The 15,405-nt window shown below is 39.2% G+C and overlaps 1 protein-coding gene across 1 annotated transcript in view; it reads right to left on the reverse strand.

The window, feature by feature from the left end:
- Window positions 1-4,223: 4,223 nt before the first annotated feature.
- The window catches only part of stard10 (StAR-related lipid transfer (START) domain containing 10), a 53,800-nt gene continuing 42,618 nt past the window's right edge, over window positions 4,224-15,405 (reverse strand). Inside the window, exons 2-6 of the mRNA XM_007247647.4 lie at window positions 15,087-15,234; window positions 14,752-14,855; window positions 13,947-14,064; window positions 12,258-12,310; window positions 4,224-6,626 (exon numbers count right to left, since the gene is read on the reverse strand). Coding sequence (XP_007247709.1) covers window positions 6,399-6,626; window positions 12,258-12,310; window positions 13,947-14,064; window positions 14,752-14,855; window positions 15,087-15,234 — 651 coding nt within the window. The 3' untranslated portion in view covers window positions 4,224-6,398. The remainder of the gene's footprint in view (window positions 6,627-12,257; window positions 12,311-13,946; window positions 14,065-14,751; window positions 14,856-15,086; window positions 15,235-15,405) is intronic.

Consider the following 15,405-nt stretch of genomic DNA (forward strand, 5'->3'; position numbering starts at 1 on the left):
ATAAAATATAAATTGTTTTGTATTTTGAATTGCATTGGAAACCTGTTTTAAACAGTAAAATACATGATTAAAAAGTGTTCTAAATCACATTAAATTGTTCTAAATCACACAGTAAAAAATAGCTGCTACTTTGCCTCAGTGGCTAGTGGCAGTACTACTGTTTTTGAGGCCAAGTTACTGTTTAATTGGTTCATAAACTTCATTCATAGTTCATTGGCTGGTGCATGGTCTATGCTGATGGACAACAGCTCTCAAATATTGTTACAGTATGTGCAACAAAATGTTTTAAAATAAAGAAAATACATTACAGGGTCTGAAAGGGAAAGTTTTGTTTTCCAAAAAAATAGAATTTGCTGTGCAAACACTCTGATTCCACAATTCCAGTTCAAGTCTGGTAAAGTGCAGTGTGTTTGTGTGTGTGCATGTGAGTGTGTGTGTGTGTGTGTGTGTGTGTGTGTAGGATCAATCACATGCTGGATTCTGTCCTTCATGGTCTGGTGGACATGATCACTTAGCACGATCCTTCCATTGGACTTTTACTCTAATTCACACACATACATGCAAGCACACACTCACACACACACACACACACACATTATAATCTGATTCATTCAATTTTTGTTGCTAGGCTGGGTAAACAAAGAAAACTTTTTGTTTGAAATGATAAAATATATTAAATGATGCCTGTTGGAATACTATGTATTCCTGTATTAAATGAATATGACATCAGAACAGGGCAGAATCATCTCTATTCAGATTCACAAAACAAGCTGTTCACAGAGTGCCAAATATAGCACATTCAGCTGTGTGTGTGTGTATGTGTGTGTGTGTGTGTGTGTGTGTGTGTCAGGTAGCAGGTTTAGCTAGTAGTTAATTTCCAGCAAACACTGGTGACGTCAGAGGATGAGAGAGAGAGAGACAGAAAAAAATTGGGGGATAAAAAGAGAGAGAAACAGAAAGAAAGAGAAGGATGATGAGGTTAAGAGAGAATAAGTAAGGGTAAGAGAGAAAAAGAACAAGATGAAAAGAGAGAGACAGACAAACAGGTTTCAAGAGTGAGGGTGACAGAGAGAAAAAAGAAGATGGCGAGTGAGAGAGAGGGAGAAATAGATACATGACAAAGAATGAGAGAGAAAGAGGAGAAGAAGAGAGAAATTAAGAGTGAGATAGAAGGAAGAGAACAATGAGAAGAGATGCAGAGAAATATTGAGAGCAAGGACAGGAGAGAGATTTGGTGTGTGTTGATTGTTCTAGGCTCTCTGGCTGCTGTGCTGCACAAACACTGCATGTACCATGACGTCATCAGTGTACGTGTGTGTGTGTGTGTGTGTGTGTGTGTGTGGGACAGAGCACAGACAGTGAGAGCACCTGCAGGGTGTTCCATCAGATCTCTTCACATCAGTCCAGCTGTTTCTGGTATCTCCAGGTATCTGACTGTAATTAGAGTAATGCACTAATAAACTACCACAGTAATGCACTAACACCGTAATGCACAAATACAGTAATGTACTAATACAGTAATACACTAACACAGTAATGCACTAACACAGTAATGCACTAATACACTAACACAGTAATGCACTAATACAGTAATACACTAACACAGTAATGCACTAACACAGTAATACACTAACACAGTAATGCACTAATACACTAACACCGTAATGCACAAATACAGTAATGTACTAATACAGTAATGCACTAACACAGTAATGCACTAATACACTAACACAGTAATGCACTAATACAGTAATACACTAACACAGTAATGCACTAACACAGTAATACACTAACACAGTAATGCACTAACACCGTAATGCACAAATACAGTAATGTACTAATACAGTAATACACTAACACAGTAATGCACTAACACAGTAATGCACTAACACCGTAATGCACAAATACAGTAATGTACTAATACAGTAATACACTAACACAGTAATGCACTAACACAGTAATGCACTAATACACTAACACCGTAATGCAAAATACAGTAATGTACTAATACAGTAATACACTAACACAGTAATGCACTAACACCATAATGCACTAACACTGTAATACACTAACACAGTAATGCACTAATACAGTAATGTACTAATACAGTAATACACTAACACAGTAATGCACTAACACCGTAATGCACAAATACAGTAATGCATTAATATAGTAATGCACTAATACACTAACACAGTAATGCACTAACACCGTAATGCACAAATACAGTAATACACTAACACAGTAATGCACTAATACAGTAATACACTAACACATGGATAAGACATTCTGTTTCTACGAGGAGACCCTAATCCTACATCATCACCTTACCTTACCATCACCAGCTTCCACCTGTCCTCCTTATTTCAGAAGTTTCAGGTTTGCCCTCAATCCGCCCTTCCTCCCCTTCGCCTCCATTTTGGTCCCGCCATATGCCCAGTGGTTGGCTCTGTTGGATCTGCAAGGGTCCAGATGCTGCATACCTGGGCTGACGACGGGGCCTACTTTACATAAATTGTTATCTAACCATCCATCCATCGTTAATACCCCCTTTTTTCATCAGGGTCGCGGTTTGGGGGTTAATGGTGTTTTCTTTCTTTGGCATCCAGAATTTTTAATGAAATGCACAAAAATAAAAAAAGTAATGCTTTTGAATCATTTTAAGTATTTTTTGCTTATTCATACTACCAATAATAATTTTACACTGCCCATTCATTAGGACTAGGAGGGTGAAAACCAGCTGATGCTGCATCACTGGGTAGTCAGCACACTCTGAGGAAAACACAGCAACCCAGCTCTGACACATCAGCTAACAGAGGCCAGTGCTGACCAACATTACACTATGAGTGATGAGAACAGAAAGCGTTATCACACTTTTCTTCACCTAGAGAGGGCATTTGAACACTGACAAGTAGATGCATTTATAGCTGTGACATCACAACCATGATCAATTAAAAACTGATGTTTTTGCACATTTTCCTAATTAGTCTTTGTATTAAAGTGAGGCAGATCTGGCACCTTTAAACATCACACCTATGCTAATCATAGTCTCTCTCTCTCTCTCTTTATTAGTAATGCAGCTGTCATTTGTGTGCTGTTCAGGAGGCTGCTGCAGAGGCAGGGGGTTGCTATGACGACTCGTGATGTGTGTAGCCAGGTTGTGAATTAGGACACCGGAGTAGTGGTGTCGTCACAGAGCGAGAATATATACACACACACACACACACGTTCTTATCTGTGTGCAGGCCACCTTTGACGCAAGTGACGCAATCAGTTTCACAATAACACGTGCTGCTCTCTGTCTTCCCTTTTCTCTCTCTCTCTCTCTTTTTGAAGGATAGCGGTTAGCCAACATTACCTGACCCCTTTAAATTTATACATTTATTTTTTATTATAATTTCTTTTTATTTTGTCCCGCTTTTCTCCCCACTGCCGATTAGCTATGCTGATTATCCCACCCACTCAGCTGTACTCCACCTATCACTAACAATTCCCCAACACCAGGAGGATGAAGACCAGCACATGCCTCCTCTGATACATGTAAAGCCAGACTTTGCCTCTTTTCAAACTGCTGCTGATGCAGCGTTGCCAAGTAGTCAGCTCACTCTGTGAGGAGGAGTGATGAGTGGAAAAAGTGCCATCTACTGTACACACCGAGAGAGAGCAAGGACAGTTGTGCTCTCTCAGACTCTGGCAGCTGATGGCAAGTGTTTGAAGTGTTCCATGGAATCTAGATATACTAGTGCATCTCAAACATTTCATTGAATATCATTGAAAAGTTACTTCATGTCAGTAATTCAGTTCAAAATGTGAAACTCATATAGTATATATGTGTTTATTTCTTTTATTGTTGATTATGGCGTACAGCCAATGAAACCCCAAAAATCAGTGTCTCAGAAGACCAACTGATACTTTTGGCAGTGTTTGGCAGTGCGCCAAATCCTGCTGGAAAATGAAATCCACATCTCAATAAAAGTTGTCAGAAGAGGGAAGCATGAAGTGCTGTAAGATTTTGTGGGAAAACTGAAACTGCACTGATTTGGACTAAATATAACACAGTGGATCAACACCAGCAGATGACATGTCTCTCCAAACCATCACTGATTGTGGAAACTTCACACTAGACCTCCAGACTCTGCTCCCTTGATTTACAAATGAAATTTACATTACACAGTGAATTAATGTAAAAAAAAAAAGAAAAAAACACACAAATACGTTACGGATTGCCAAAAAATCCGGACATGGATCCGGTTTGTTTTTATTTCACTTTAAATTTCACTACATTCATTCATTCACATAATCCACTCTACTGCGTGACAGGAGAGGGGGGTTCAGAGCACAAAGAATCATGGGAAATGTAGTCACAGGCGCATCTTTGTTAGAAGGGCAAGAAGTGGGCAGTGGTGGTGGTGTCAAAAGCAAACAAAGAATCTGTGTGTATTTGTGAGCCTTTATTTTTGATGAAGGGGGAATGTGTGTGTACCAGCGGTGCTTCTCTGACTGCTTTACATACACTACATACACAGTTGCCACTTTATTAGAACCCCTGACTTCTATACATCCATTAATCAACGAACCAAAGAAATTTTGACAGTGTAAGGGACAGTTTGTGTGTTTGAATTATGTTGTAAACTAAAAATCGACAAAAATAGAGATCATTTTGAATTGGTTCCATTGGACAGGGATGTTACCCTTTACAATTTACTGGCCCCTTAAATCACAATCATCACTGAACACTGGTTTCTGATCACAAGACTGTTGTGTCCAGACCTTATCTGAGTGGTGAACCACCTCAGATACAAACACTGATGTGTGTGGTTTACTGGTAGGCCATATGAGGCACAGTGGGGTACTGCAGTTGGTACACATGCAAGCGCCACTGCTAGACTGGGAAGTAGATCCACAAATGACCAGCCAATGCAGACTGTGTGATCCAAACAACATACCTCAACAGATGAGCCTCCATGTGCACACCAGCAAGGTGGAGCAAAACTGTGAGGGTTTCCAATAAAGTGGCAAAAGCTAAACTGCTTAAATATCTGATCAGTTGGACTTCTGTGGAGCAAAACTGTGAGGGTTTCCAATAAAGTGGCAAAAGCTAAACTGCTTAAATATCTGATCAGTTGGACTTCTGTGGCCAAAACTGAAAAAATGTAGTAGAGACTGTACCTGTGTAACATTGATCAGCTCAATTTTTTTGACAGTTTGAAGCTAAATTAGAAGGTAGAAAAGCAGTTCCAAGCAGTTACTAGGTGGTTGCTATGGTATCTAGGGGGCTGTTATGTGGGTGTAATTATTTTGACAAATAAGTGCTAGGTGGTTGCTATGCTGTTGAAATGTGGTTGCTTTGGAAACCTGGATGGTTGCTTTGGACACCTGGGTGGTTTCTTTGGTGTTATGTGGTTGCTATGGTATCCCAGGTGGTAGTAGAGACTGGGTCAGTGTAAAATGGATCAGCTCAATTTTTGGACTGTCTGAAGCTAAATTAGAAAATAAAAAAAGTGTTTAATTTATTTTTTATTTAGTATAATGAAGAAGAAATGGCTCTTCAATTTTTCTTTTCTGAAATGAAAAATCTGAATTTTGGGAAATTTTGTACATTTTATGATTTTAAATTTTTGCATCATGTACAAAAAGTAGGTCGTTGTGTAAATTGGATTATTTATTGTTTTTTCCTAAAATACAGTTTGCAAAAGGCATAAAAAATAGGAAAAATATACGAAAACTTATTTCTTCTTCATTATACTAAATAAAAAAAATAAAAAAATAATACATTTAATTGTACATCACATTTTCTAATTTACCCTCAAACATTCAGAAAACTGAACTGATAAACTTTACACTGACCATACTGGACAGGTAGTTTAATAGGTAATCTGTAACTTAAGTGGATGTATCTATACTTATTTATGTATAATTATTTATGTTTTAAAAATAAAAAAATAACTTTTAATGGAAGTCAATGTAAAAAGGTTTATTTCAAGACATTTTGGAGCATTTCTATTGAAAAAGATCTGCCAGATCAAATTAAATCATGTCAGAAAGCAAAAACATTTTATGACATAGTCTGAATCTGACATTTGCTCTTTATATTCTGTCAAAATTTAATGATGATAGGACCAATAGACTTCTATTAGAAGTTTTTTTTTTGTTGTTTTTTTTTTATATTAAACTTGGGGTCATTAGAGAGATTGTGACATTGGCTGTGTATGTAGACAAGATTGAGACATGAGGTTTCTCATTTTGTCACACAATAAGTGGACTAAGTGTGTGTGTGTGTTTGTGTGTACTGGCTGGTGCCCCCCTCACTGCTCTGCAACATAAATATACCCCAATCAGAACTCGTACAGCAGGTGTGTGTGTGTGTGTGTGTGTGTGTGTGTGTGTGTGTGTGTTTGTCAGTTAGGTGCGTCGTCGTCGCTGTGCTCGGCGCGCTCGTCCTTGCCTTCACTCAGAGAGCTCTCGTCGATGTTCTCCAGAGAGTCGGCGTGCTGGATGGACAGTTCGGACAGAGGGATGCTGGACAGGGGGTTCTGCTCAGGGTACAGCCACGGCTTATAGCCCGGGTTATGCCTCTGCTTCCACTCAGCGTACTTCAAACACGCCTTACAGATATGCTTCATCGCCTTAGAGAGGGGGAGAGAGGGAGGGGGAGAGAGAGAGAGAGAGAGAGAGAGAAAACAAGTCAGCATCCCTCACTGATTTATCCGTCTACTCATGCTTTAAGAGAAACTGCAGTGTTTGCTGAGATTCTTTAAATCACAGAAATATTTACCATAATAATAACAACAATAACATTAATAATACAATTCTAATGCACTTCGAATAACACAAACATGAAAAGTGCATTTTTTTAATAAACCAAACGCAGAATGCTCATGGAGCTAAAGTAGTCCCCAATTTCAGGCAACTACCTGGTTGCTATGGTATCCAGAGGGTTGTTATGTGGGTGTAGTTGTTTTGCCAAGCGGCTGCTAGGTGGTTGCTATGCTGTTTGAATTAGGTTATTATGGGATTACAAGTGGTTACTTTGGTTTTGCTAGGTAGTTGCTAAGGTGTTGCTAAGTGATTGCTTTGGACACATGGGTGTTTATTTTTTTGGTGTTATGTGGTTGCTGTGGTATCCCAGGTGGTTACTGTGGTTTTGCTAGCTGGTTGCTATGAAGTTGCTAGATGTTTGCTTTGGAAAACTGGGTGGTTGCTATAGTGTTGCTGGGTGGTTGCTATAGTGTTGCTAGGTGATTGCTTTGGACACCTTGGTGTTTTTTGTGTTATGTGGTTACTGTGGCATCCCAGGTGGTAACTGTGGTTTCGCTAGCTGGTTGATTTGTAATTTGCTTGGTAATTACTTTGGAAAACTGGGAGAATGCTATAATGTTGCTAGGTAGTTGCTTTGGACACCCAGATGGTTACTTTGGACACCTGGGTAGTTGTTATGATGTTGCTTGGTGGTTACTATGGTGTTTGTGGTTGCTTTGAACACCTGGGTGGTTGCTATGGTATACCAGCTGTGTGCTATGAATTAAATCAGTCAAACTTAGTAGTTCTGGTCCAAATCAACTGAACCGTGGTCTAGTTTATCTACAGTGAAAAGGATGTCCGATTCTGGCAGGGTGCATAATTCAGCTCAACACCTGGAAAGACAACTCGCCAAATGTCGAGATATAGAGAGAGAGAGAGAGAGAGAGAAAGAGAGAACCCACGTAGGTGGTGATGACAGGATGTTACAAATGTATGCAATATAAGGAAAAACCTAATCTTAGGTCATGTATATACCTAAATGTCCAGACCTTTCTCTGTGTTCTAGGCTCTAGATCATGATCCCCCCTCCACCAAACCTTAGCATAGGCATTGTTCTCCTGACACCTGCAAAACCCATATTTATCACTCCACAGACCACATTTCTAACGCTCCAGACTCCAGCAGCGACAGCATGCTTTACATCCCTCCAGCACACACCAAGTGATCTTAGCCGTGTGTGTGTGTGTGCAGCTGCTCTACCATCTAAGCCCATTAGATGAAGGTCCTGAAGCTCAAGAGCAGCTGTACTGATGCTGCTTCCAGAGGCAGTTCTGAGATCTGCAGACAGTGACTGCAGGCTCTTCATTATCTCAGTTTAATGAGAGCAGAACCATCACACACAGTCTCCCCCATTTTGTGTGTGTGTGTGTGTATGTGTGTGTAGGCAGAGGCACACAGAGTAGTAATACATCTAATGCTAGTTTTAAAAATAGTAGCAACCCAGCAAAGAATGAAACCTATTCACCCTTAAATTAGAATTAAACACACACACACACACACACACACACACACACACACACACACACACACACACACACACACACACACACACACACAGTTTCCAGACGCAGACATTCCTAATTCAATCAGGCACACACACTTCCCTCCCCCTCTTCTTTCTTCAGTCTTGTCTTGCCTTTCTTTTCTTTCTAGAATTACACTCATCTCCCCACTTACTAACATCCTGGCATTTCTATTCAGGCCAAACGGTTTGTTTTAATCCAGTTTTATCAGACTTTGATTCAGTTTAACTCTAGGCTGTTTTCACACCTATAGGTGGTTCCTCCGATCCAAATGATTGATTCCCTTTGGTTTGGTTTTACACAAGGAAAACCACAAGTACAACAAAAGGCATCCCAACGTACACACTTTATGTTAGCAAATGCTCTCTGCTTATTGGTCAAAGCTGTCTGGGGTGGAGCAAGAAAGTTAATGCAGAAAGAATGTTCTGTGTTTTAGACTGGCATATATTTTAACGCAACTTAGCATGAGGTAAAGACGGCATTAGTTAATAGCTGTAGTAATTATCTGGGTGATAAATCAGATTAAACTGCACCTGAACAGCCATGGAGTGCTGTGAGATTTTGGACTTGATGTTACACAGTGGACCAACACCAGCAGATAACATGACTCTCCAAACCATCACTGACCATCAGTAAATTTTGCATTTCAATTGGAAACGATAGGGACCAGATTCTGGATGAAGGGTGGAGAGACGCACAGTCCAAGATGCTTGAGGTCTAGTGTAAAGTTTCCACAATCAGTGATGGTTTGCAGAGACATGTCATCTGCTGGTGTTGATCCACTGTGTAACATCAAGTCCAAAGTCAGTGCAGTGCTTTTTTTTTTTTTTTTTTTTTTTTTTTTTAGAAAAGCTTACAGCACTTCATGCTTCCCTCTGCTGACAACTTTTATGGAGATGTGGATTTCATTTTCCAGCAGGACTTGGCACTGCCAAAAGTACCAATTGGTCTTATATAATATTCTAATTTGATTGTTGGGTTCATATTGCCTGTAAGCCATAATCAACAACAAAAGAAATAAACGCTTAAAATAGATCACTCTGTGTCTAATACATATATATAATATAAGAGTAACTTTTCAATGAATGTACTTGTACTTCTTAAAAAACAAAAAGGGTGTCCGGTAGGTTCTCCTTGCAACTGTAGTGCTGCTAATGCTGCTGATACATTTACACATTGTTAAACCAAAGAAATGCAGAATTTGCACTGAGGAAAGCTGGCAAACGAAGAGAGTGAGACCTGATTTATCTGCTCTGAAAGAAGACGCCACAATGCACTTTTTAAAAGTACTTTTCTACATGATAGGTGCACTTACGCATTCTCACTAGAGAAATCCACTAAACTTACAGGCTGTCACTTTAATCAAGTGAAGGTAATTAAAGTAACTTGACTTTTAAAGGGTTAATTGTTCAGTGCCCTGTGCTGAGCGTGTGGAAGTGTGTGGCTGAAACTGAGAGAGGATGTGGTGAAGCATGCTGGAAACCGTTTATGTCTAAAACAGAAAGCTTGTTCCTGACGTGTCCCATCAAATCGTTGGACTACGGGACCAGAATCTCACACTGCGTTTTATATTTAGCGTCCAGTTCTGTCATTATTCCATATTCCATCCCCTCCTCCTCCCAGCCTGTCACTCACACTTTCCCTCAGCAACCCTTTGACCTGAATCAACACACACACACATCCATAAATAGACATGTGAGAAAGCCTGCATCACGTATTTGCATGAGTGCATGTGTGTGTGAAAATGTGAATATTTTTATAGATCACAAACTGTATAATAGGGATGTTCAAATCAAATGTTTGTCATCATAATGTAAATGGGCTTTAAATCTCACTTAAAGACACTTGCAATTGAGCATAGTGCCCTCTGGCTATTCCAGAACATCCCTTACTATTGACAAGACCAATTTGCCATAACTTTACTACCTAATATTAAATACCCAATATTGTAGAGTCTCTAAAACAGCTCCACTAGACCTCTAAAGGTGTTCTGTTGTAGGGGACACCAAGACTAACTTTAGCAGCAGATTGTATGCACCTTATTCTGCCACGGCCACTTTCAAGAGTTGTGTTAGCATATCTGTTCAGTTCATATTAAATGTATGGTCGTATTGTGTTTAACCTCCTAGGATCTGGCGTCCACATGTGTGGACATCACATTTTGGGTTGTCTAGACCACAAAACAAAAAAAATGTGCTCTACAAGGGCCTGGTGTCCTCATATGAGGCCATTATACTGTCACCTAGTGGCGGCAGAAGAGTTTAACACGTTGAAGTTACACGTTACAATTTGGTTCAGAAATTTAAATGAACAGTAAATACAGTAATTGTTTGTTTTTTACTTTATGTCTTTATATTGAAGCAGCACTTCAAATGAGCCATATTGCTTAAAGGGACACACCTGTTGTGTCTACGTTTGTTTTGCACTCTTTGCTGCCGTGTTCAGGCACAAAATAAATGTTTTTCACATCATTACTAATTGCGTTGCTGTGTTATATATATAAATATAAAGTCCTCATATGTGGACATCATTTTTCTCAGAAACTTCATCATGTGAAATTATAATTCTATCTGTTTACACTAATCAGATGCCAACTAGCCCAAAAAAGTGTTTGGGTCTAGGATGCTAAAGTAAATGCAGTCTAAAGTAGATACAATATATCGTCGCTGTCCAATGAAAAACACTTAACTCCAAAACAGCAACTTTACAGGAGAGAGAAAAAACCTTGTAAACTTTCAGTGGAAGTTTATTTCAGGTCATTTTGAAGAGTTTCTACTGGTCTGTTCATCAAGAAATTTTGGTACAGTGTAAGAGACAGTTTGCATGTTCAAATTATGTAGTAAACTAAAAATCAACAGAAATGGAGAAAAGTGTTAATGTGTTTTTCATAGAACAGCAACGATATGGAATCCCAACAGTTTATCAGGCTATTAAACTAAGGTTGTTAACAGCTATTTGGGAGAATATGTGGAGACACCACATGTAGCTATAGCTAGGTTAGCTAGTTAGCTAACGTATTCAATGACTTTCAAAGAAGAGGAGCTGCTTCTGTGGTTGAAGGAGCCAAATTTAAAACGTCCAAATATCTGCTTTCACTGTTCTGTGGAGGAAAGCTCTGGTGAAGCAGACGTGTTAGTGCTGTAGTAAGGCTGTCAGAGATGATGCTAGATTAAAAGCTTATCTACGAGTGTGGTAGTACATTAGCGTGTACCGGCTAAACCTGACAACTCACGCAGGATGTGCCTGCACTTCACTGTAGATTCAGAACCAGTCCATTCCTATTCATCAGGATGTTCTTGTGTTGGTTTTCTTTCCAGTACATGGTACAGTATGAGCAGACGTTTGGAGTTTAGGGGGTTTTTAAAACTGAGCTCCTTTAACCACAGACGCAGCTCCCCCTCTGTGGAAGCTGGTGAATGGATGTTAAATTAAACTCCTCAACACTGAGATCTTTCTGTGTGGTGTTCAAAACTCTGATGCTCAAGCAAACCTCTCCTCTTTTTCGTATTACACCAGAATTAACAGAAAGTCCTGTGAATTGTGAGATAAAGCCTCCACATGCATCGCTGAGCCTTGGGTGACCATAATCCTTCCTTGATAGGTGCTGATAAAGGTTCGGGAATCAGAGATATTGTGATTGTGATAATCGTTGTATTAAAAAAATTATCTATGATACTTCACTGCATCCATGTTACTGAAGAGGATCAAATACTTCTAAATAAGCAAAAACAAATCAATATTCTTCACCACAGGTTTACCATACTCATTTCATTATAGCGCCACCAGGTGGAGTAATGAAGCAGTAACTTTATTTAGTCAAATTAGCGGCGAGTCTTAGGGAATTTAGAGCAAGTAACAAATCAATCAATGCTTTTCTCTTCACCAGTCAGTCGCTAATGTGCTGAAAGGGTGTTAGAGGTGTGAAATACTCACTTTAGGTGCCAGAAACTGGGAAGACTTATTCACAACCCACTTAGGTAGAGAACCTGAGAGAGAAAGAGAGTGAGTGAGAGAGAGAGAGAGAGAGAGAGAGAGAGAGAGAGAGAGAGAGAGAGAGAGTGAGAGAGAGAGAGAGAGAGAGAGACATTTTGATTGATGTATCTGGATGAGTGTGTACAGCCATTCAGAGCCTGGGGGCCTGTTTGGGTCTCTCGTGGCATCAAACAGATGTTTATCAGAAGCAATAGAGGGAGAGATGGATGAAGATTAAGGGGATCTGAACAGCATTATGGGACCTCTGGTGCTTTAACACACTCACTCACACTTGAATCAGCACGGTTCATCTACAAACATTGCAAACATTCTGAATGGTTCATGATGTTGATTTGCTGATTTTATAACAATATTAAAATTATGATTTCGAGACCATGACAGCGTGCACAGCTTTAGCTTCACTTCAGTTAAATATGGAGACAATATCATAAACAATAGGTTAAATCACTAGTGTGGGAACTGGGGTGTGGTGGGGTACTGCAGAAAAATCAGAAACTGTTCAACAGTTTAACTGTTATTCATTTGTTTTAAACTCCATGGGGTTGAGAGGTAGTTGCTAGGGGGTTTCCAGTGGTGTTGCTTAGTGGTTTAACGTAGCGAGTTGCTAGGTGGTTTAACATGTTGGAGATTTGAGTGGAGATTTGAGTGGTTTGTATTATGTTGCTTAATGGTTTCTATGAGACTGAGCTGCTAGGTAGTTGCCAATGGTGTGCCAAATGGTTATTAGGTGGTTGCAGTGGTGTTTATTGTGATTTAATTTAGGGAACTGCTAGGTTTTGTAACATGTTTAGACACTTTGTTGTAGCTAGGTGGTTGCTAGGCTTTTTCAATGGTGTTGCTCAGTATGCTAATTTTCATTATCAATTTGTTGTCCTGGGGTCAGCTCGGGGCCCTAGGCAATTGATTGGTTTGCTTGCCATGTTGCAACAGGCCTGTATCTATTGAAACTAATAAAAATAAAAAAATATTAGAATTTGGATTTTAATTAACCTGCTAATTTAATGAAGAATGTTTAAAGCTGTGAACAGCAAAGACTAGTTAGCTAAATAAATGTGAAAGCAAAAAATGTAAAAACTAATTTCTCAGGAGAAACCTATCATTATATTGTTTGTATATAGTTGATTAAAAGCTAAAATGTAAGGCAGATAAAATGTTACATTTGTTTTAAAAGTTATTTCCGGGGTGTCTAGTCTCGCTGGAAATTATAAGAATGTATATCAGTATCGGCAAATATATGTACACACGTGTAATATTGGATATCGGCATTGGCCCAGGATGCTCACATTTGTGCATCTCTAATTTTCTTTATTCATTTAATAAGTGAATGAGATTGAGTTGTTTTATGTTAATGTGTAAATACACTGCAAAAAATCCATTGGCAAAATCTAGACAAAATATATGCAAATTAAGACAAATAAATGTATATTAAACAAAAAAATTTGCCAAGGCCAAAAAGAGTTCAAATGACTTAAAATAAGGTACAAATTCTAAGTAACAATGATTAAGATAATATCCCTAAAATAAGAAGATAAGAAGAAAATAAGATTTATTGCCTTAAATTTAGAAAATTTCACTTGCAAAGATTTGTTTTTTTGCAGTGTAGCTATGTAAGTGTTTAGAGTGTATTACCTCTAGGGTCCACCTGTGCCAGGTACGTTAAGGTACAGCTGGAAGGGCCGTTGCTCTGGATGAGGTAACCCGTCTGAATGGAGACCGCCCGCACCATGTCCTTCTTAGGAGGGTATTTCTAAAGAAAAACACACACAATTAACACTTTGAACATTATGAAAAGATTCTGATGATTAAATCAGCAGTAAAGGGCTCAGTCAGACAATGACGGGTTAGACAATTGAATGCAATAATAAACTGTGTGAATACTGCTTTAAATTCTGTGCAGAAAAGTAGAACAACACTGTTATCAGAATCCCCCTCAAGGGGGCGCATTAAACTAGTTGCTGACAGTAGTCAGCCAGCCAGGTTCGTCATTCCTGCAGCCGGCAAAATATGAAACTTTACTATCATGAAGCCAGAAAAGAAAAGAGAGAAAGGAAGAGGAAGAAGAAACAAATTTACACTGGATGAATTAGGCCTGCATGTACAACAACATATATACATACATACATACATACATATAAGTAACGTTTGTTTTCATTTTGATTGGGGTCCCCAAATGCCTTGAAGCAGCCCTGACCTCTCTTTTTCAGTAACTGTATATTTCACATTTCACTTAGCTTCAGATCAGCAGGAAGTGAGTACAGGATCAATGGGGATGGAAAAGCCAGATTAGAAAAACCTTGTGACTACTAGGCCACACTACAGCCATTCCTCACAGTTTAACCCTCTTTGTGAGGATTGTGGTCAGTGTGGTCAGTACATCTGTAGGTGATATGGTGAGGTAAAAGCTTTGCATGAGGTCATAAACATTGGTACTCACTGGATGTTTAACAGAGTAGTTCATTATGATGTAATCTTTGCCCATAGGTAACCAGGAGCGCAGGGTGATGACGTCTCGATTCTTCAGGGGTTTCGGGCACTTCCCTTTAAAACAGAGAGGAACAAGTTCAGAAAGAAAGAAAAAACAAACAATATAAATAAATTGGGTAAGTCAGGGCCAATCAGGTTCAAGAGATTTTACACTGTCAATTGCCACAACTGTAAGCTTACATTTTAGCCATTTTAACATAATGGGGCAAGTGCAAAAAATCCAAGTGCAAATTTTGGACTCAACATACTAAGGATGACGAAAATGATTGGATAGTCAGGTCTTACAGGAGTAGTAGCCGATGTCTGCATTGACGGTCAGTTTGCCGATGTCAAAGGTCTCGATCACGTTCGAGTCCCACTTCTTCCGGTACTCGATATCATGAAGAACATCGTACATGGTTTCTGCAGCAACATCCTTACAAACCATCCGGCACTGAGGACAGAGAAATTAAATCAGGAGAAATACATTAACCACAATGCATCACTACACAAACTACAGGATAAAGCAGTGGGAAAAGCATGAAAAAAGAAAAAAGAGGAGGGAAAACTGGAATTAAGCCTTGTTCATACTGGTGGAACAAGCTGGTCATGCTTGCTTTCAGTT

Source organism: Astyanax mexicanus, chromosome 18 (assembly GCF_023375975.1).
Source record: "Astyanax mexicanus isolate ESR-SI-001 chromosome 18, AstMex3_surface, whole genome shotgun sequence".
In the NCBI taxonomy this organism is placed as follows: Eukaryota; Metazoa; Chordata; class Actinopteri; order Characiformes; family Acestrorhamphidae; genus Astyanax; species Astyanax mexicanus.